Genomic DNA, 20763 nt, shown 5'->3' with positions numbered 1-20763 from the left:
TTCTTGAAATTTACAGTTTAAATGTAACAGGATTTCAAGTATCCTAAATAATGGTGCTTCCTTCTCTTTGCTCCCATAAATTTACATCTACTTTAGACAACTGGAGTAGGAAATTAACCTTAAATCTCTCAATTTCTGTTCTTCCTTGTTTGGAGAACAGAAAAAGTGACACAGGACACACAGTCTTTTATAGTTACAATCTGGCCTACATATACTACAGGCATATCCGCCCCCCCAACTCCCAGCTGTTATTAATAATAGCTGCTACTTGTACAAACCTATTCTCTATGAAAAGATACAGGTTTCCAGAAAGTTCCACCACAATTACAATCACAGCTCTGAACTTCATCTTCACCCAACTTACATTGGACCACTTTGAGTCCAACCACTTTGAGTCCAAGGGAGAAAATGCTCAACTCAATCTTCCAGAATTTGGGACCTGCTGTACTTTTCACATTGTTTTCACTTCTCATGCAGTACTTTTAAATCTTCTTCTCATGACAAGTTGTGTTGAGGAAAAAAAAAAATTCCTTTTGGTAAGTCACTACTTCTCCATCACATTGGTTCTAAATATCAGGAATACATCTAAAGACTTTTTAACCCACTTAAGAAATGAATGCAGGGGCCTCCCTGGTGGCGCAGCGGTTGAGCGCTGGGTTGCGAAGCTGCCCGCGGCCTCTGCGGCGCCAGTTCGATCCCTGGCTGCTCCCCGGCCACCGGAGGAGGGTCCCACATGGCGCGCAAACCTCTCCTGCCGCCCGCTGCTCCCCTCAGCAGTGTACTTCGGTCCTTCTGCCTGCTCTGCTCCCGCTCTGGCTCTGGTGAATTCTCTCACCCTCCCGCACTTCTGACTGTACCCAGAGCATGTATAAACAAAACAAACAAACAAATAAATAAATAAATAAAACATGCCTCTATTAAAAAAAAAAAAATTAAAAAAAAAAAGAAATGAATGCACATGGATATTGTAGGTGGTCACTGAGAGTGGTTAGAGGAAGTGGTGATGTGTATGGGTGCGGCTGGGGTGTACATATTTGCAACAAGAGATAGAAACCCCTTCAAATCAGAAGACTAGTTCTGAGTTTTCTCCTTCACACTCTTCTTACTCTTCCTTCAACAAAGAAAAAAAAAAAAACTTAAGAAACAGAGTGGTTATAGTGGTGAGACTAAAAAACATACCGAGGTAGATCAGGATGTGTTGACAAGAAAAGATGTCAGTGATAAGTTGTTTAGTTCAAAGAATAAAGTGCAAAGCAGTTTATAGTGCCACTTTTGAAAAAAAAAAAAAATGAATACATTCACACATATCAGTGTGCATAGCAAAACTGTTAAGTTTAGGTAATGATTTTTAAACTGATAACATTATAACAGACTACAATCTGTTAGTGTTTACCTCTAGGGAATGAGACTGTAGGTAAGGGGAACTTTTATTTTCTATTTCATATATTGCTATAAGGTTTGATTTCTATTTTCCTATAATGTACACAAATCTTACAATGTATAAAATATCATACAGATATCTTTTGGAAAAAAAACTGAGTCAAACAATAAAAAAAAAACAGATTCAAAACTTGTAATTGTGTCTTGTTGTTTATTAGAGAAAAAATAAATAGTAAAGAAATACAACACAGAAAAGAAGGATGGTAAGAGGAAAGACATGAGACCCCACTTGATTTTTATTGAAATCTTTCTTTGAGCCAGACCCTGTTCTTAGTGCTTTTCATGTTTATTTATTTATCTAAGCTCCAGAGCAACCTTATGAGGTCGTGCAGCTGATCTCTCCATCTTATGTATGAGGAAATAGGCATCAGATGTGAGATAACTTACTCAAGACAGAGCAATAGATAAGAATCTCTTATGGTTGAGATTTGAACCCACAGAACCCTTTGAAACCTTAGGAGCCATTGAACCTCTGGCTCAAGATTCTCCTCCAGAAAGAGGCACATCATGTAACTGGAGGGATTTTTTGGAGGGTCCCATTTTCGAAGAGTTTGTCAGCTATCTTGTTGACTTTTTGATCATTGGTCAATTTAGCTCATGACAATCCACCAAATAAATTCACCAAATAAAAAGTGTTCACTGGATAAAAATATTTGACAAACAAAAAAAGTTCACTGGATAAAAATATTTGACAAACAAAAACTTTGAAGTTAGAGGAAAGTGTTAGGGTCTTAGGGAAATTCCTTTTTAATGTTCTTTGTTTTGATCACGTGTTACAGAGATTCAGATGAGAGCACTAATATACTAGGTCTTCAGAATTATTAGTAAATATCTTCTGTTCTCTGCTCACATTTTCACCATTGTCTTGAAGACTCCTCAATCTTGTCTTTCTGTTAAGGTAGCTCATGCCTGCTGGCACAAATCTTAATTAAGCAAACGGCTAGGTGATTTACTGATAGGGCAGTAGGTAATAATTGGAAAGGAGTTTTGAAGAGAAGGGTGAAAATTTGAACAGAGAATAGGAGTGGTGAGGCCAAGCCTGTGCCCTGTTTCCAGAACTCCTCTCCCATGGAGAGCAGCCATTTTCCACTCCTTTTTATCCTGTGTCTCTTCCATTTCTTCTGACCTTCCTTCAGCCTGAAAACAGTCTTAAGACTTTCATATTAAAAAAAACAATACTGTTATTGGTCTTTTCTTCCTTTAGGTGTTGTTCTTTTAATCACACTTTTGGAAAAATGTATCCAAATTCGTATCCCCACTTGCTCATTTTTCTTGCTTTTTGAGCATCCACGATTTGCCTTCTGACTCCAATACCCTATGTTTTTACCATCGGCTTGTAATGGGCTGTTTTGTAGTCCCCATATTTTCAAGTTTCCTCTGCTGCATTTGACAGTGTCACTCTTTGACTATCCCTGCTCCTTAACTGTCATAACACTACCCATTCTCGGTCTTTTCTAATTTAAATCATTCCTTATGGGTCTTCTCTATGGGTCCTGTCTACCTGCACCTTAAACAATGGTGTTCTGCAGGGAACCATCTTTAATCCCTTTCCTTCTCATCCAAACTTTCTCTTTGCATAACTCTGCCTGATAAACACAGGTACTTGCATCACCATGGGTCCTGAACTTCAATGATAAAATGAAACTCTTCACCTTTACCGCCATTCTATAGAAACTATATTTTATATATTGAACTTTGCCCTCCTCATCATCTGCTTTATTTAATATATGCTTGTACTTATTTATGTTCTTTTACCCCCACTGGAATGTAAACTCTTTGAGAGCAGGATCGATCGCCACCTTGTTTACTGCTATCTCCTAGCATCTAGATGGTGCATGGAACATACCAGACCCTCAATAAATATTAGTCAAAGAAATAAATAATGAATTTTGTTGAGTTAAATTGAAATCAAACATAAAATATTGCATGTTAATCCAATCCAAAGAAGTTTCATTTACTCTACCACACTGTTTTATTTTGTTTGTTCGTTTGTTCATTTTAAATGAGCTACTCTCAAGGGTAGGGCACTGAAATAAGCATATTTAAGCATTATTGCTGGCAAATGAACTAATTCCACTTTTCTAGATTTCTTTTGATCAAGAAATCACATTTTAAGGAATTTATTCTAAGGAACTTACTAGAATTTGAGAGGTACATACAAGTGCATGTTCAAAAATCAAAACAAATTTTATAATTGTGAAATCTTTGGAATAGCTTTAAGGTCTTTTTATAGCCACTGACATACATTACATGTTGAGTGTAAAAAACTAATAGCAAACACTTATAATTCTGTGAAATATGTTGGATGTATATGTATTTCTAAATATGCATATAGGGACATTTGCTAAGATTGTCACCAAAATGTTAACAATGTATCCCTGGATGTTAAGATTTTGTGAGGAATCTTTATTTCATCTTTATATTTTCGTGTACTCTTTATTTTTATTCACTGAACATGTATGATTTATGAAGAATGTGTTCCAAATGAGAAAGCTAAGCAAACAAATGTAACTTATTAAAGAATGTTATTAATCTAGTATAGTTGGTGTTTTCTTTTTTATTAGTAACTGGTCTAGAAATGCTGATTTTTCTTTCTCCCTAGGTCTCTTGACCCGTCTGCGCTATCCAGTTGGGTTGATGGGCACTTGTTTGCCAGCCACAGCTGGTTTTAGCTATGGTAAAGTATGCAAACATGCTCAAGTAAAATACCTAGTAAAGAATCTACTCCAAATTCCTGATATTTTTTTAAATTCTGACACTTCTGAGTTGTATATGTAGTTATGTTTCTTCTCAAAATTTAAATTGGGGCCTCCCCTAGTTGTGCAGGCGGTTGTGAAGCTGTGCGCAGCCTCTGCAGCGCCTGTTTGTTCCCAGCCAGCCAGGGAGGGTCCCGCATGGGGTGGCAGACCTCTCCTATCTCGCCCGCTGCTCCCCTCAGCAGTGTATTTCGTCAGTCTGCCTGTTCTGTTCCCCGCTCTGTCTCTGGTGAATCCTCTCACCCTCCCGCTTATCTGGCCTGTACCCTGGTTCTTGTATAATTAATTAATTAATTAATTAAAAAGATTAAAAAAATTAAATTGCTCTTTGAAAATATTTAAACATATGCATCTCATAAGGGCAATTTAAACTTTATAACCCTTTCAATGCATTATTCTAAATTTCCACCAGATGGTGGTATTGCTATATAAAAGGAGATACTATTGAGTCCCCCTTAAGTTTTCAAGAGTTATTTTAAAAACAGTTTTTTGATTTTTTGCTGTGGAATGAGAAATACACAGTAATGCATATTTTACTTCAAACACTTAGATAAATATGGTTTCGAGTCCTGGACTATTTGTTAGATGAATTGATTAGACTGTTTCTTAAGGGATAGACACCAAGTTAAAAAAAAAAAAAACCCTCTGAGGGGCCTCCCTGGTGGCGCATGGGGTTAAGACACAACCTATGAAAGTGTCCACAGCCTCTGCAGCACGAGTTCCACCACCTGGCCGGCCAGGGAGCAACCCACATGGCACAGCATACCTCTCCTCACTTGTCTGCTGCTTCCCTCAGCAGTATACTGCTGTCAATATGTCTGCTCTGTTCCCCACTCTGTCTCTGGTGAATCCTCTCACCCCCCACACCTCTGGCCTGTAACCCAGCTCTTGTATGCATAAATAAATAAATCTTTGGGAAAAAAAACCCTCTGGGGATAGAAATGAGCAAAGGGACACCAGAGGGAACTGAAATGGAGAGGGAAGTCAAGTCTAAGTTCATGAGTTTACTTACTAGGGCAAAAACAAGCAGTGGATATGAATAATTTAGGTCCCAGGTCTGGTTTTGGTAGATAGAAAGGCAGAAATATGTTTTATTTGGGGTCTCTCTAGAAAAAGAAAGTATGTTTTCACATTTGTAATTCCTCTCCAAGCAAATAAAGTTCGCATTTCTAAACTTGAATTCTATGTTTAAATCACAATGAAAATTTGTTTTATTTATTTTTTTAATTTGGAAGAACTTTTTTAATTAAAATTTTTTTTATTGAGGTAACATAGGTTTACAATATTGTATATGATTCAGAGGTACAGGATCACACCTCTTTAGATGTATGTCACCATGCCACATCCACCAGCAAGGCACTCATAGTTCTCTACCATAGTCCATACAATAAAAGTCTTAAAAATAATTAGGTCCCCTTTACTCATTTATCAATTTTTTACTTTCTCTGTATAAGAACATAATAGATCTGGATAATTTCAAAATCTTTTCTAGCTCTAAAATTTTAACATGTTTTCCCTACTTATAACATGCATGTTTTGCTTTTTCAGAAAAGTGGAAGATAGATCCATCTGAATTGACTTTTGTAAAGGAAATTGGAAGTGGTCAGTTTGGAGTGGTCCACTTGGGTGAATGGCGAACACACATCCAGGTGGCTATCAAGGCCATCCATGAAGGCTCCATGTCTGAAGAGGACTTTATTGAAGAGGCTAAAGTGATGATGTAAGTATAAACAATATCAGATAACTATTGGGCAACATCCTGGTGTCATGGAATGAACATGGATTTTGGAGTCAACCACACCTGAATTAGTGTCACAACTCTTTGCATGCTAGTTGTATGCCCTGAGAAAATTATTTGACCTTTCTGTGACCTGGGTGAGTCGTTTTGCTTTTTTTTTTTTCATTTTTCATTTCTAAACCTCAATTTCCTTACCTCTAAAATGGTGATAACAATACCCATCTCACTGGATCACTGAGTGAATTAAATAAGATTATCTATGCAAGTACATTGTGTTCTTTTTCAGCTCAGTAATAGGTACTTAACAAGTGTATGTTTTCCCCCCACCCCTTTTCCTGGAAACAAAAATGTTGATGTTGTCTAAATAGTAATACAAAGCATTTGCTTTCAGAGAATTTAAGAATTCTGAGTGCTGGTGGCTCTTTGTAGACTACAGGTTGCAGCTCATAACTCCTGTGATTTCTCAGGTCAACGTTTTCACTGAGCTGAACCCATGGCTGTGGCCTACCTCTGAGATTTGAATTGGACCAAGACAGCCAATTATTGACACAATTCAAATCAGTGTTTTAAAAATATTTGTTCAACATTTACTTAGATACACGAATGTGACCAAGTGATCAGGTAATTACATGGTGGTCATCAGAAATGACATTTGAAACTGAAACATGATGTAACCACCTTGGCAAAGACGATAATCAGAAGAAGACAAGAAGCCTGCAGAGTCTGAAAATATTTTAAAAACAAATTTTAATATACCTTACATATTTGTCCTACAGTGAATCATAAATATTTTTTCTAAAATCAGGAAAAATGTGTATTAATCAGTACTAAGTTACAGCAAACAAGAATGTATGTGCTTCTTCACTTGCATCTTTCTACCTTATATTTGTCTCATTAGACTAAATCAAACATGAGGGATAACATTCATTTTTGCCTTATTCTTGATAGGGACTCTTTTTTTTTGGATAGTTTTTTTGCCAATGATCTTGCTGAGCAAATGCATATTATGTTTCGGTTCTCAGATGCTTACACATGGGCATGAAATTGGTGGGGTTTTTAAGACAAATTAGTATTCCATTTTAAGAATTGGTATCCTGCCATTATTCTACATTGGTGTAAGCTACATCCCTTAACTGAATGTGCACTTTATGAATCTGAAAGACAAACCAGATGAAACATATATATATATTTACAAATTTAAAAAAAATCATATTTGGAGTCTCTGAAGGTCTCTTTCTCACTAACTGAAGAGTTTTCTCATGGTACCTATATGATAATGTACCAGTTAATCATTCATAGACATTGTTTTAAGGTAAATGATTTGAGTCATCTATTTCATTTTATTTTATGAATGAAAAGAGGTAATATTTCAAGGTACTCTTGAATAATAGAGAATTAGCTTACTATATACATTCTCAAATTAGAAAGTTATTTAAATAGTTTTCATATTCAAATTGACTATGGGCATAAAAGGCCTTGAGGAACTGAATGCTATACTCCACAGAAAATAGGTCTGTATGATCAAAAAATTCTGTTGATAGTTTAACAGGCACTCATCAAGGACTTGTGTGTGTGCTTCTTAACTCAGAGCAGGGTTTCATGTTGGTAAATGTTCTTTAGTCTCCAACTTTACCTAACAAATTAATTTCAATGATTTTATTCTTTAGAATTTGATCTTTTAAAATATGCACCTATCACTTTTTCTTCCCTCTTGAATGTCCAGGAATTTTTGTCTGAGCAACTGCAATGAGGAAGGCAGAAAATCGAGGAACAGGAAATCTGTTAAGGGGTAGCATTAATGAGGAAGTAAGGGGCTTACGAAATGGAAAGGAGAAAAATAGCATAGGAAACCCTTAATTTTCTGTTTCTACCATGATTTAGGAAGTACTGCTTGAACTCTTGACCCCACATTCTTGGTGCATAAAGTGGAAAGGAAACTGCCTCCACTTTCTCTGTGGTTGGGTTAATTCTGATTATATCTTAAGGGTGAAAATTGTATAAAGATGGTAAATATCAGTTGAGGACAAAACTTCAAAATATGAAAAATGTGTTCATTGGTGTATGTGTTTTTTCTGTGTTTTTCAACAGGAAATTATCTCATTCAAGGCTAGTTCAGCTTTATGGAGTATGTATACAGCGGAAACCTCTTTACATTGTGACAGAGTATATGGAAAATGGCTGCCTGCTTGACTACCTCAGAGAGAGAAAAGGGAAGCTTAGAAAGGAAGTGCTACTGAGCATGTGCCAAGATATATGTGAAGGAATGGAGTATCTGGAGAGAAACTGCTTTATTCATAGGGATTTAGTAAGTATGGTGTAAATTTTCTGATTATATATTATACATGACAACTTAGGGCTTTCAATACTTTGAATAGTATATTCTTTGGATTAATTTTTAAATATTTTACCATTCATGTAATTTATTATGAAGCATAACTTTGTTTTTAATTGCCCAATGATGTTGTTATCAAGTAAGATTTTACTATAAATATGCCTTGAACTAATTAACCACCACAGTAATCAACTAACTACAGCTAATTTACTTTTCTTCTTGTTTTCCTTGTCCTTTATCTTCCTGCTTCTTCTCTTCCTTCCACCTTTATTCCTTTCAACTAATAATCAGATATGTATTGAGTGCCTAGTATATACCAAGCATTGAAGATAAAACAGTAAAGAACAAGCCCCAGGTGTTCTTACCCTTGAGTAAAACTGCCCCCAAGTGGATGTAGCCTGGTTTTGATATTGTTCCCAACAGCATCACTAACATTATTGAGGAGGACTAGAAATGCTAAATCTATCTGTGCTGTCTTGTTCAGAACAGTCCTGCACACATACAAATTGAAGTTTATCTTGCCCTAGATGTGAATAGCTTTGCTACCTCTCCTTGAAAAGCATTTTCTGATTACTCCATAGTAGTTCATGATATTCATACTATTCCTTCCATGTTTTAGTCCAAAAATTAACTCCAAAGAGAAATCTCACCTGTTTCTTACTTGTGTGCTCAAGCTCGTTAAATAGTGAAGTGGTATTAATATTATTTGTATGACTAAATAACCACCACTTCTCCCAATATTGAGCCCCTCTCTTTCTTTCCCACCTTCCCTCCCTCTGCATGGCATCATTTCCACCTCCAGCTCCCGTTCTTAGGTTTCTAGTCTCTGCAAGTTTGTATTTACTGAGAAGGATCAGAATTCAAAACTGGGTTGGGTCACAGTTCTGTTCATTCTTTTTTCTCCAGGGTTTCTCACAAATAGTCCTGTCCTTGCTTTTTGACTTGATCTTTTTTCTGTGCTCTGTTTCATCCACCTACATGCCACTTAAAATGTATCAGCTGACAATGATTCTTTTCTCTATCAAGGACTGGCTTTGTAGTTTGGTGTTGAGATCGTTGTTGGCGCTCGTCAACATCTTCCCAGCAGACACCTACTGGTTCTTTATTTCAAGTTTCTTGCTTTTGTGTTTGGATTAATTGAGTACAAGTTTTTCAGCAGAGATTAGCAGAAAGGAGAAAAATTCTATCAAACCATTGACTTACGTCTGCTAAATAACCCATTCAACAATTTTCTTGACTAACAGAATGAATTGTTTAGCATCAAATAGATTGTTTTTGCGTTACCTAGTCCTATATTAAGTGCAGTGTGGCCATTTAAGGCATGAAATTATCATTGCCAATGATAATAGTTACAGTCAAGTGAAATGTAGATTTTTAAATACAATTTCTTAACTTTTACTTGCAATTATAGACCCTAAAGATATGTATTGATTTGTTATTTATATTGGACTTTATATTTATTTATTAAGATAAATTTAAAAATACACACTTGGGTGGGAGAACCGGAAAGATAAGTAATATTGTTACAGGGCAGGGAGAGGGGCACCCCAGACCCCGCAAACCTGCCTGCTCTGAATAGGTTCTGCCATCCACCACTTCAACACAAAACATATGTGACTTTAATGAAAAAGAACTTTAATACAATTAGTAAACAATACAGGAAAGGCAAAGAATATAGTTTCTAAATCAAGCAGCCAAAGTTACCCGTCCCCTCATGGGTAAAAGTCCACCCAAGCAAGATTGGCCCAGAACAAGGCCCAAAAGCCTGCCACAAGTCTAAAGCATCTTCCCGTGGGTATCCACAGAAAAGGATCAGAAACAAATGGATAAGTTTGGGGGAAAAGAGCAAAATCAAAACCAAAATAAAAGCTGCCATTGTTACCTCCCCAAAGGTCTCTCACCCACATCTGTGTCACCCAGTTCAGGACCAAAAGGCAAGCGCAATTTCTTCACGTGTCTCTCGGCTCCATGTGCCTCCTCCAGGTCTCCTTCTTGCTCTCCATCCTGTCTCCTTCCTTCCTCTGTCCCTTCAGCAGCTTCTTCTTCTTCCTGCTCAGCTTCACCCTCCCTTGGGTGGGGCAGGAAACCTGGACCCGCCCCCTTTCCTGGGGACCACCCTGTTACAATATAACTTCATTTATATAAAATTTCTACATAGGTGCAAATGATAAATGCTATATTGAGTTAATTGAATGGAATAATGAGAGTAGCTCTCACAAATTCTCTGTTCTATTAGCAGTTAAAGCAGGAAGAATTTCAGTTTACAGGCGTTAAAGAGTTTGAGTTTGTGGCCTCCTTGTACTTCAATTCACCCCTGAAAGTTCATTTTAAAAATTAACTTAAAAGTATTTAGGTTACAAATTCATAGCCTGGAATTAGTTATTAGATCATTGAAAACATCTGCTTCTTAAAGAAATTTGCTTGTTCTGGATAATTTGCACATGTGAGTTAGAGAAAAGAAAATTCCTGCCCTTCTTAAAATAACCTTCAGAGCAGATAGTGTGTTACATCATGAAATTTTAAATAGAATTACACAAAATGAATAATTAAAGTAATAAGCCTAAAAAATTGCAATTTAAGAAAATGGAATCTAGAATGCAAGTTATTGTAACATGGTTACTGTCAGGTTTTTAGTCTCTACAACCTAATTTGACTGAAGATATTTTTAGATTTTCTGTTTTTAATCATCTCCTAGAATGTTAAACTGGACAGTTAAACTTTTTTTCTCCATCTCAGTGGAGAGCTACTAGGTGAATCATCCAACTTATTGAATTTCAGACACTTTATTTCTTAACTATTTCAGCCATTATTGAAAATGACCATTTATACTTGCACGAGTGCAGGTAGACAGGATGCAGGAAGCTGGCTTTGTGGATGTGTTATTCTGGGGGGGGGAAATGCACATTATTTTTTATGCCAACGTTCATAGCTTATCATCTCTTAGATTCTATTTATCAAGGATACTTTTTGAGAACAATTAAGAATTTTATGAGGTATGAAGCTATAAACCACATTTTTATTAAAAAATAATATAAACACAAAATTTAAGTGTTAAAATTTCTTCCATGTTCTCTTATTTCTTTGAAAAATCATTAAAATTAATCATGTGGGGGGAACTATATTGAATCAACCTAGCATTGACAGATATAATCATAAAAATAATACGTTTGCCTACATAAAGAGTAGTGTAAGGACTCAAATAAACTAAGAAAAAGGAGAACTGAAACCCTTTAAAAAAGTTTGTATTCAAACTTGAATTCTTTTCTTCTTTCTATAGGCAGCAAGGAATTGTTTGGTCAGCTCTACAAGTATAGTAAAAATTTCGGACTTTGGAATGGCAAGGTACATGATATATTGTTTTGTTCATTCATAAAAGGGAGTCTTACTCTTGTCGACAAACTGAAAATGTCATTGGCTCTGGCTGTTTTCAAGGTGCTGACCACCTTGATTTTTATGACATGCACCCATTTTTAACTGTGAGGTAAACAGACATTGTGGACTGTTCTTCTATGGAGTGCCTTAAAAAGAATTTCTCATCCTACTCATTATATGTATAATGTTAAGAAAAGAGTTTTCCTGTTACAATTTGCTCAGCTCTGATTTTTCTGTCACCATCATACATTTCTATCATCAAATGTAGGAGCTAACTTTAAATCTACCACTCAATGGAAAAGAAAAAAAATGGGGAAAAAAAGAAAAAGAAAAGAAAAAATGGAAAAAAAAGTAACTATAATAAAGTAAAAATCAAAATCAACAGACAACTATAAACCAGAGACATTCTGTGGAGGGGGGAGAAGGAAGTAGGATCAAAACAGGGGTGGGAAGAGCAGAAGGGACCATGGCAAATGTTCACAGGTGAATGGGTGGTGGGAATTTCACGGGGACTATAACCAAGATGAAAATGCATATATTATACAAAAATGAAAAATGATGTAAAAATATATAAAATAAAATAATAATTAAAAAATAAATCTACCACTCAACAGAAAGGAAAAAAGTGAAGTACAGAGAAGTATCGATAAATAATTCAAAAATAAATTTAAAATCCTTTACTATATACTCAAGGGAAAACATAGCACAAGTTAGTTATTATGTCCCCTATAGATGACCACACTTGGATATTCCTGCATACAGTTCTCAAAAACAGAAAGTTAAATTTTTTGTTGTTAGTTTTTTAAAGGTGATGGTAATTAGTCTCCTAGGATGTCTTGCCATAGAGAATCATTCTAATGCATTAGATATTTTTCACATCAAATGTATGATGTTCAGATATTTTTATTCCCTCCCAAGTCTCTGACAAAAAATTCGTATAAAGAAAATAAGACATTCAAACTTGAATTTACTCTTTTTCATATATTTATCTTTTTTCCTAAAGATTTATTTATGCATCAAAAAACTCGGGTACAAGCCGGAGTAGTCGGGGGGTGACAGGATTTATCAGAGACAGAGTGGGGAGCAGAACAGGCAGACTGACTGAAACACACTACTGAGGGGAGCAGCGGGTGAGTCAGGAGATGTCTGCTGTGCCATTGTGTGTTGCTCCCTGGCCAGCTGGGGATTGAACTCTTGCTGTAGTGGCTGCCAATTGCTTGATAGCACTGTCTTTAACCCCTGTGCCACCAGGGAGGCCCCTCATATATTTATCTTTTATTTATTTCTTATAACTTTGGTTGTTAGAGCATTTAGCATGCTTCTTGCAGAATTAAATACTTATCATAACTAATGTATTCAGTGAGGTATGTTTTGGACTGAAGAATTGCTATGGTTTTCTGGACCCTATAATAAAATGAACACATGTGAGGCTTGGTTTGGGAAGGAAACACTATTAGGAATGCTTTCTCATTTTAACAAGAGGAGAATGCATACAGAGGAGAACGTAGAAAGGTATACGTATACCTTGTGGATAAAATACTTTATCTTCTAGAACTCAGAGTGAACAAAAAGGATTTGAAATGAACAGAATTTGGAAGTAACACAATGTGTTTTGAAATAACAACCTTAGGTATGTTTTGGATGATGAATATATCAGTTCTTCTGGAGCCAAGTTCCCAGTCAAGTGGTCCCCACCTGAAGTTTTCCATTTCAACAAGTTCAGCAGCAAATCTGATGTCTGGTCATTCGGTGAGTAAATTTGGTGTTCATTTCATGGGACTTGATTTAATGAAATAGACCAATATTTTCTTTAACATGGATTTCTTCATATGATGTAACATTTTTAAAGTCATATAACCAGACTCCTGTTGTAAGTGTTGTGAACACATCCAAGCTGACTTTGGCTGTTGGTATTATGGACCTTCTTTAGTAAGTTGCCTCGTGGATGCTTTCCTTTCCCATTAAACACTTGCTGTAAAACCACAACGAAGAGTCTGTGCATCTAGAAAACAAACTTAATCAACTTTCCCAAACCACAGGACCTGGCAAGGAAATTGATCTTCCGGCATCTTTGAATTTTGTGTTTCAAATACACCTCACTGTCTAACTACTAAAGGGCACTGCCTCATCTACTCCATTACTCTCAAATTTTGTGGAGTTTAGACATTAGCCTTCTTGGGATGTATCTATTGATGCATCAAATTAAACAATGTTTTTCACTGGGAAAGAGACACTATAACCAATGTATAATGGTTTGTTTTTTGAGTTAACTTTCAAACAATGGCAATAATCTATGTAGGTAGAAAAATCTGTCTAGTCTCACCCAGACCTCCTGGATCACTTATGGGGTTTTAAGAGACATCTGGGCCCTCAGAAGGGTGTACATGTTTGTAGGGGCAGGATGGGCACAGAGCAGGATATCTAGGATCCCAGCAGACTGAGTAAAGGAGAGTCCTGGAGCCCTCAGTAGTTTTCTCAGGCTTTTATTGAGCTTTACATGCATCGCCGCAACCAGGTACAAGGCAGGCAGGGGTACCAGGGGGCCAGGAGGCCGGCAGGCCTCCAAGCTCCCGGCAGGTCTTCACTCTGGGTTTCTCTGGCTTCTTTCGCCCCTTCTCTCTCCTGCCTCTCTCCTGCTTCTGCTTCTCTTGGTGGCTATCTTCATACTCCTCCCATGGCCCACAGAAGTAAACAAGACAGCTTACAACAATGTACAAACTGCAGGTGTCCCATCAAGCAGGGCAATCCTAATGGTGGGAGGGCAGAAAAGCTGAAAACCATTTACCTTACAATGTTCTTGTCTATAATAAGACTAAGACTGTATTTTTTTAATCTCATAACTCTCTATGGAAAACAGTTAAGTCATGAGACCATAGGTAGCAACACAAACACCTTATGACGTGGTTGTAGAACAATGAGGATGCCTTATATTTTACTGGCTACTTAACTCTTTTCCCCACTGGACAGTGAGCTTTTAAGCACATGGACTGGTCTCATGCTCAACAATTCTGACTCTGGCATAGATCTGGCCTCTATGTATCAACACCTGATACATATTTGTATGCATATGTATCAACACCTGATACATATTTGTAAAGGAAGTGTATAGATGAACACAAATTGGAGACTTTGAAGGAATTTCACCAATCAATTAATCAATCAATGATTACTGAATACCTGCTTATGGACAGACTCCCTGCAGGATATCATGGGGCTCTACAAGCTGTCTAATCAGCCAGTGGGAGGAGAGGAATGCATGCCATCTACTGACTAGTAAATGCTTGGCCTTTGCAGGAAGCACAGGCTTATACTTCTGCCATTTTCTTTGGAATGGCATAGAAGGGTTCTTTGATTTCAGGGTGTGGGGACATGAGCAGTACTTAGGAATGAAGATGCTGCCTAGTATTTTCTTCCAACAGGGAGGCTATCAAGAACACTGGAAAAGGAAAGACATTGTTTTTACTTGGACTTTTTCATATTACCAGCCTGTTGAAAAGATCTGCTTCCTAGATAGAACTCTTTTTATTCTGGATGATTATAATGCAAAGGATGGGGGAGGAAAACAATGCCTTGTAGTTTGAAATACTGCTTTCACTTCCAAGGTAACCATTCCTCTCCAACTTCTTGTTTTCATGCATTTTATTTGCAGGAGTTTTGATGTGGGAAATTTTTACAGAAGGAAAAATGCCTTTTGAAAATAAGTCAAATTTGCAAGTTGTAGAAGCCATTTCTAAAGGCTTCAGGTTGTACCACCCTCGCCTGGCACCAGTGTCCATCTACAAAGTCATGTACAGCTGCTGGCATGAGGTAAGTATCCTTTCCTTTCTTGTGAAAGTTGACAGTCCCAGCATCGGAGTGCAGACCTGGTTATCACAAACATTATCCCAGGATCCCATCATGGCAAGAAAGTGTCTGTTTCGCTGTAATGGTCCCGGAGAGACACAAGTATTTCTTCTATCTGAAATCCCACTATAAAGTCATTAATCCATTTGTTTGTACCCTCCATTGCCGTTCTTCCTCACCCCACACATATCTTGCCATCAAATTGATCTCTAGGGTAGTGCTGTAGAACTTTAGTGATAATGGAAAGTGCTCTATCTGTACTGTCCAATTTAATAGCCAAGCCTGGCACTGAAGACTTGAAAAGTGGCTTGTGTGAGTGAGAACTGAAGTTAAACACTTACTTAGTTTTAATTAAAGTAGCCATATGTGTCCAGTGTTTATACCTTTAGCAATTTTATTTTGCAGTGGTCTCCACACTTACATTTCACACTCATGCCTCACTCAGCTGCTACTCAGTCCTGTGTGTCAGCTAGAATAGCATTCTTCTGTTTGTAGACAACCAGCCTAGTCCCAGATCCCTGCCAGCAGGTTCCAGAGCTGGTGTGTGAGTGGTCCTTAAGCTGAGCTGATCACTTGCTCTTCTCTTTTCCAGAAACCAGAAGGCCGCCCTACATTTGCTGAGCTGCTGCACGTACTCACAGAGTTTGCAGAAACCTGGTGACCAATGGGAATACCAACCCAGAAGATCATCATGCAAAACTGTCACAAAAGGAGATCCCTGTTGGGGTCACTGGTGGTGAATATCTTTCTCTAAAGCGGCTGATTCCTGGAAACAGTGTAAAGATCAAAGACTTTTCAAATTTCTTAAAATTTAAGAATATTCTGACAATAATATTTTTCTACATGTGTGTTGGAGAGGGAGTAATAAACTCTTATTTTTCTGCAATGTTCTTCCTAGTCCCTGTGTGCAGAAGGGGAAAAGGCTCTGCAGCAGCCTTCATGTGGCTCTTCAGAAGAATGGCCTGCAGAGTCCCTACAGGAACCTTTGAAGCCTTTATAGGGCTGAGGACATTTCTTTCCTACAGTGGAATGACATGCTTTACTTCAGTTATGCAAGCACAGAAAATGAAAACAAATACTTCTAACTTATGGAATATAGGCCTTCCCTGCCCAATTTCTTGCTTTTGAGCCAAATCGATTTTTTACAAGAATATATGACTTTACAAAACACATGCATGTGAGCATTCTGGAATGATCTTTTATAATCACCCCTGGTATTTAACAAATTGTTTTTGTACACATATCTAATTATTTTTGAGACAGTTCCTTGTGTTCTGATTTAAACACTGATATAAGAGGTCCTGGTGACATTTCTATCTCTAGTAATAGCCATTGTCAGAAGTAATTCAGAACTGAATTTCAATTCTGAGGTTTCATGCTTTGCACATGTGAAATTGGACAATTTAAGAATCCTCATTTTGCTTGGAAAGTACCTCCCATACCTATCTGGAATATGACTTTATTTTTTCCACAAATCCAAGATAGCAGATTATTATATCAAGTTCTACTATTTCTGAAGGCCAGTGTTTTTAATTCAAAATGAAATAATGAGTAATAGTAATTAAATCTTCATTTTCCTGGCACCATTTGTAGGAATAATTGGAAATAGGTCTTTATCATTCTATGGGCATCAGAAATTGCCATCAGAAGAAGTGTGCTGTAGAAAGCCTGTGTCATTACAAACCCATTACATTAATGGTTATAAGAACAGGAACCCATTATTTATATATATTGTCCCATCCTGCATTGTGACTGTGGAGGAAGATGTTCTATGATCCTCATTAGATTCTAAGTTGTGTTAGTAGCTCTGACTTTTAAATCATATTTCCTCATTTCAAGAATGATGTCTTTGAATATCAGCAATACTCAAGAAATACGCATAATATTGAGCATATAATGAGCATCAGGCACAAGAATTTTCAACCTTCACAGTTTAGGAAGTAGTCTTAGAAATATTTATATGATGCCAGGTTGTTTCTGAGGCTATCACATCCCTTTATTCATGACCTTTGCTGTGGTGTGGTGAGACAAACCTCCTACTACCGATTTCTTAGCTCAAGTAAGACATATGAAAGTCTAGTTTATGAGATTATGAGACTATTAAACAACAAAAGCTGAGGGAGGGGAGATTGATGTTATGACATAGGAAATAATGTAGTACCAATATAGACAGTAAGGTGTCTTCCTCAGGTTTTACTAAATTCAAAGTCTCCATTTTCTCCCCAAAAGGGGCAAAAAAGGCAAACACTGCAAAGCTAGGATCATCATAGAGCATCTGCCATCACTATTGAATTGATGCAATGCAGGAAGATCAACTACATAGCACAGAGTGACATGCAGAGATAAGTTATTCCTGGAAGTCATATGACAGCAGCTGGCATTTGAAAGGGATATATTGGTGGTGCTAGGCAAGCTCTATTCTTTTTCTTTTAATGTTTCAGGAAAGTTTGAGATACCAAATTAGGAACAGGAGTAGCTGAAGCTATTACATAGGTAACTAAGGCTACAGATAATATTAAGAGGTAGTCAAACAACTTCTGGGAGGGAACTATGTTTTGCAGCGAGTCTTGGTATTAGTTATTGACATGAACTTTCTGTGGACTGGTTACTAGTTTGGGTGAAATAATGCAATAAACAGCTCTGTATAAAAAATGAAGAGGAAGTTTAGGGGTTGGTTGTAGGTAAGAGCCCTAAAAAGAAGACAGGAAGTCAAAGGAGAGAGAAGCAGCTCGGAAAGATGGAAGGAATTTAGAACCCAAGGTGAAGATGTGATCAAGGTATAAATTACTTGGCCAGAACAGCCACAGGAATTTTTTTTCTTTACTATTAACTTTTTATTGAAAAGTAATAAGTGGTCCACCATCACACTGGTAACATTTAAGCTCCCGAGATACAGCTTGTATTCCAAGATACAAGCATTTAGTCCAGCACTGTTTGCTTAGCATTTTACAAAGCTACAAGACAGAGTGAACATGCAGCCCTGCATCTAAATGAAAGCTCAGTTCTCCCTGTGCACATAGATGAGGCTCCTGCCTCACCTGCCTGAGGGTGTAGATGACTGCTGGTGAGGCGGCCATGGTGTGTGGGGTTCACCTTAAAGCAGAAGAGCTTCTGCCTTGGTTTCCCACCAGTCATGTAGGCCTGCAATGCACCAATATTCCTCCCACAGGTCAGAGATTTCACAGTGTACCCCAATACCCAGCCCCCCAAATTTATCTTACCTTGAAACATATCCAAGGGACAGGTGCTAGGAAAAGGTAAATCTGAATTTTCCCCAGGCAGCTCTAGGTCTGGGGGAAAAAAGAGTACAGGCCTACTGCTAACCCTTTACTCACATAATGAGAAATATAAATCAGGTGTACATAGCTTAGTTTTCATAAAGTGAATATATTTGTGTAGCAAGCACTCAGCGGGAAAAAATGGTACATTCTAGAATTTCAGAAGCTATTCTCATTCCCTGTTTAATCTATTAGCATAATAATAAAGATCCTGATTTCCAACACTATGGATTAGTATGGACTATTTTGGAACTCTGTTGAATATAAATGGAATCTTATGGTATATGCTCTTTTATGCCTGGCTTCTTTCGCTTAATATGTTTATTTAACCCAATTATGTTGTATATAGTTGTATTTCATTCATTCGCGTTTCTGTATGTCCTCCACTATATAGCTATACACAAATTATTTATTCTACTCTTGATCGACACTTGGATTGCTTCCAGCTATTAAAATCAGTGTTACTATGAACACTTTTGGTTTTGTTTTTGTTTTCTTGGGACCCTCGCCGTTGGCCGGGGAACGACCAGCGCTGCAGAGGCTGCTGGCAGCCTCGCAGCCCAGCGCTCAACCGCTGCGCCACCAGGGGAGGCCCACTAAGAACACTTTTAATGTCTTTTAGTGAAAATATGTCTGTATTTGTGTTAAGTATATGCCTAGGCATGGAATTGGGCCAAATAGTACATGTATGTCCAGCTTTTGTAAATATTGCCGAAAGTGTCTGAGGGAGTGGGTGGGTGTGACAGGGTGGGGTGGGGGTGGGGGTGGGGGAATCCACTCTTGGCTGAGAATCATTACAAAAAGATTCTTGAGGGCCTCCCCGGTGGCGCAGTGGGTTGAGCACAGCCCTGTGAAGCTGTGTGCAGCCTCTGCAGTGCCGGTTTCCCCTCAGCAATGTTGTCGGCTTGTTCTGGGTTGTCGGCCTGTTCTGCTCCCCGCTCTGTCTCTGGTGAATTCTCTCACCCTCCCATGTCTCTGGCCTGTACTCCAACATTTTTTATAAATAAATATATCTTTAAAGAAAAGATTTTTTTAAAAAATAAGGCTCTTGACCTGGGATTGAGAGATCTATGAGAACTTGAATGAAAGAAAAACAAAAAACCCATTTAACTTTAGAAACACTCCCTATACTTCTGAAAGTAGGCAAAATAAATAAATAACGGTACCTTATTTTAGCAGTTTCTGGAACTGTGTCATAATAGGAAGAATTCTTATTTTCACATCATGTAGGAGTTGTGAATTTGCATTCTTGAGAGTGAATTTGCATTCATCACCACTTCAAAGCCAGGCATCTTTAGAACTACCACTAGATCTTGTCATTTAACTCAATAAAAAAGATATATTACTAAAAGCACACGTTTTAAAAATATTTTGATAACTGTTTTTAAAGATAGCTGGTTACCTTTTTAGTTCTCTGTGTTTTTATTTTATGTATTTAAAAATACTTTTCTGAGGGCCTCCCTGGTGGCTCAGGGAGGATTAAGCACCACACTATGAAGCAATCCACAGCCAGTGCAGCATGAGTTCGATCTCTGACCAGGGAGCAACACACATGGTGCAGCAGACATCTCCTGACCTGCCCGCTGCTCCCCTCAGCAGTATATTTCAGTCAATCTGCCTGTTCTGTTCCCCACTCTGTCTCTAGTGAATACTCTCATCCCCCGCATCTCTGGCCTGTACCCCAGCTCTTGTATGCATAAATAAATAAATCTAAAAAAAAAAAAGTAAAAATACTTTTCTGAGAAGGGGTATAATACTTCACCAGACTTCCAAAATGGTCTGTAGCATCTAAGATATTAAAAACCCCTATGTCAGAGATTTAAATTTGGACAGTCTCTGCTGGGTCATATGCCACTGATTAGCTGCTTATCATTACTTTCAAAGAAACCCATGAGGACTTAATTTTGGCCAGTGCTATGTGTTGATTTACCAATTTGTACATCTAGTCAAGTCTTTTTCATCCTGAAAGTAAGTCACTTTATTCCCTCCTCTCCAGACACAGTT

General features: G+C 37.6%; 1 protein-coding gene across 3 annotated transcripts in view; it reads left to right on the top strand.

Moving 5' to 3' along the window:
* Positions 1 to 16929, top strand: part of TXK (TXK tyrosine kinase) — a 45776-nt gene extending 28847 nt beyond the window's left edge. For all 3 annotated transcript variants that reach the window (XM_054687982.1, XM_054687981.1, XM_037529484.2), the window contains 7 exons: positions 4043 to 4117; positions 5745 to 5916; positions 8023 to 8239; positions 11544 to 11608; positions 13269 to 13387; positions 15288 to 15445; positions 16074 to 16929. In XM_054687982.1, coding sequence (XP_054543957.1) covers positions 4043 to 4117; positions 5745 to 5916; positions 8023 to 8239; positions 11544 to 11608; positions 13269 to 13387; positions 15288 to 15445; positions 16074 to 16142 — 875 coding nt within the window. In that variant the 3' untranslated portion in view covers positions 16143 to 16929. The remainder of the gene's footprint in view (positions 1 to 4042; positions 4118 to 5744; positions 5917 to 8022; positions 8240 to 11543; positions 11609 to 13268; positions 13388 to 15287; positions 15446 to 16073) is intronic.
* The last annotated feature ends 3834 nt before the right edge of the window (positions 16930 to 20763 follow it).

This window comes from Talpa occidentalis, unplaced genomic scaffold (genome assembly GCF_014898055.3).
Source record: "Talpa occidentalis isolate TD23 unplaced genomic scaffold, MPIMG_talOcc4v2.1 talOcc4.6, whole genome shotgun sequence".
Classification (NCBI taxonomy): Eukaryota; Metazoa; Chordata; class Mammalia; order Eulipotyphla; family Talpidae; genus Talpa; species Talpa occidentalis.
This window is presented reverse-complemented; position numbering and strand designations above follow the sequence as displayed.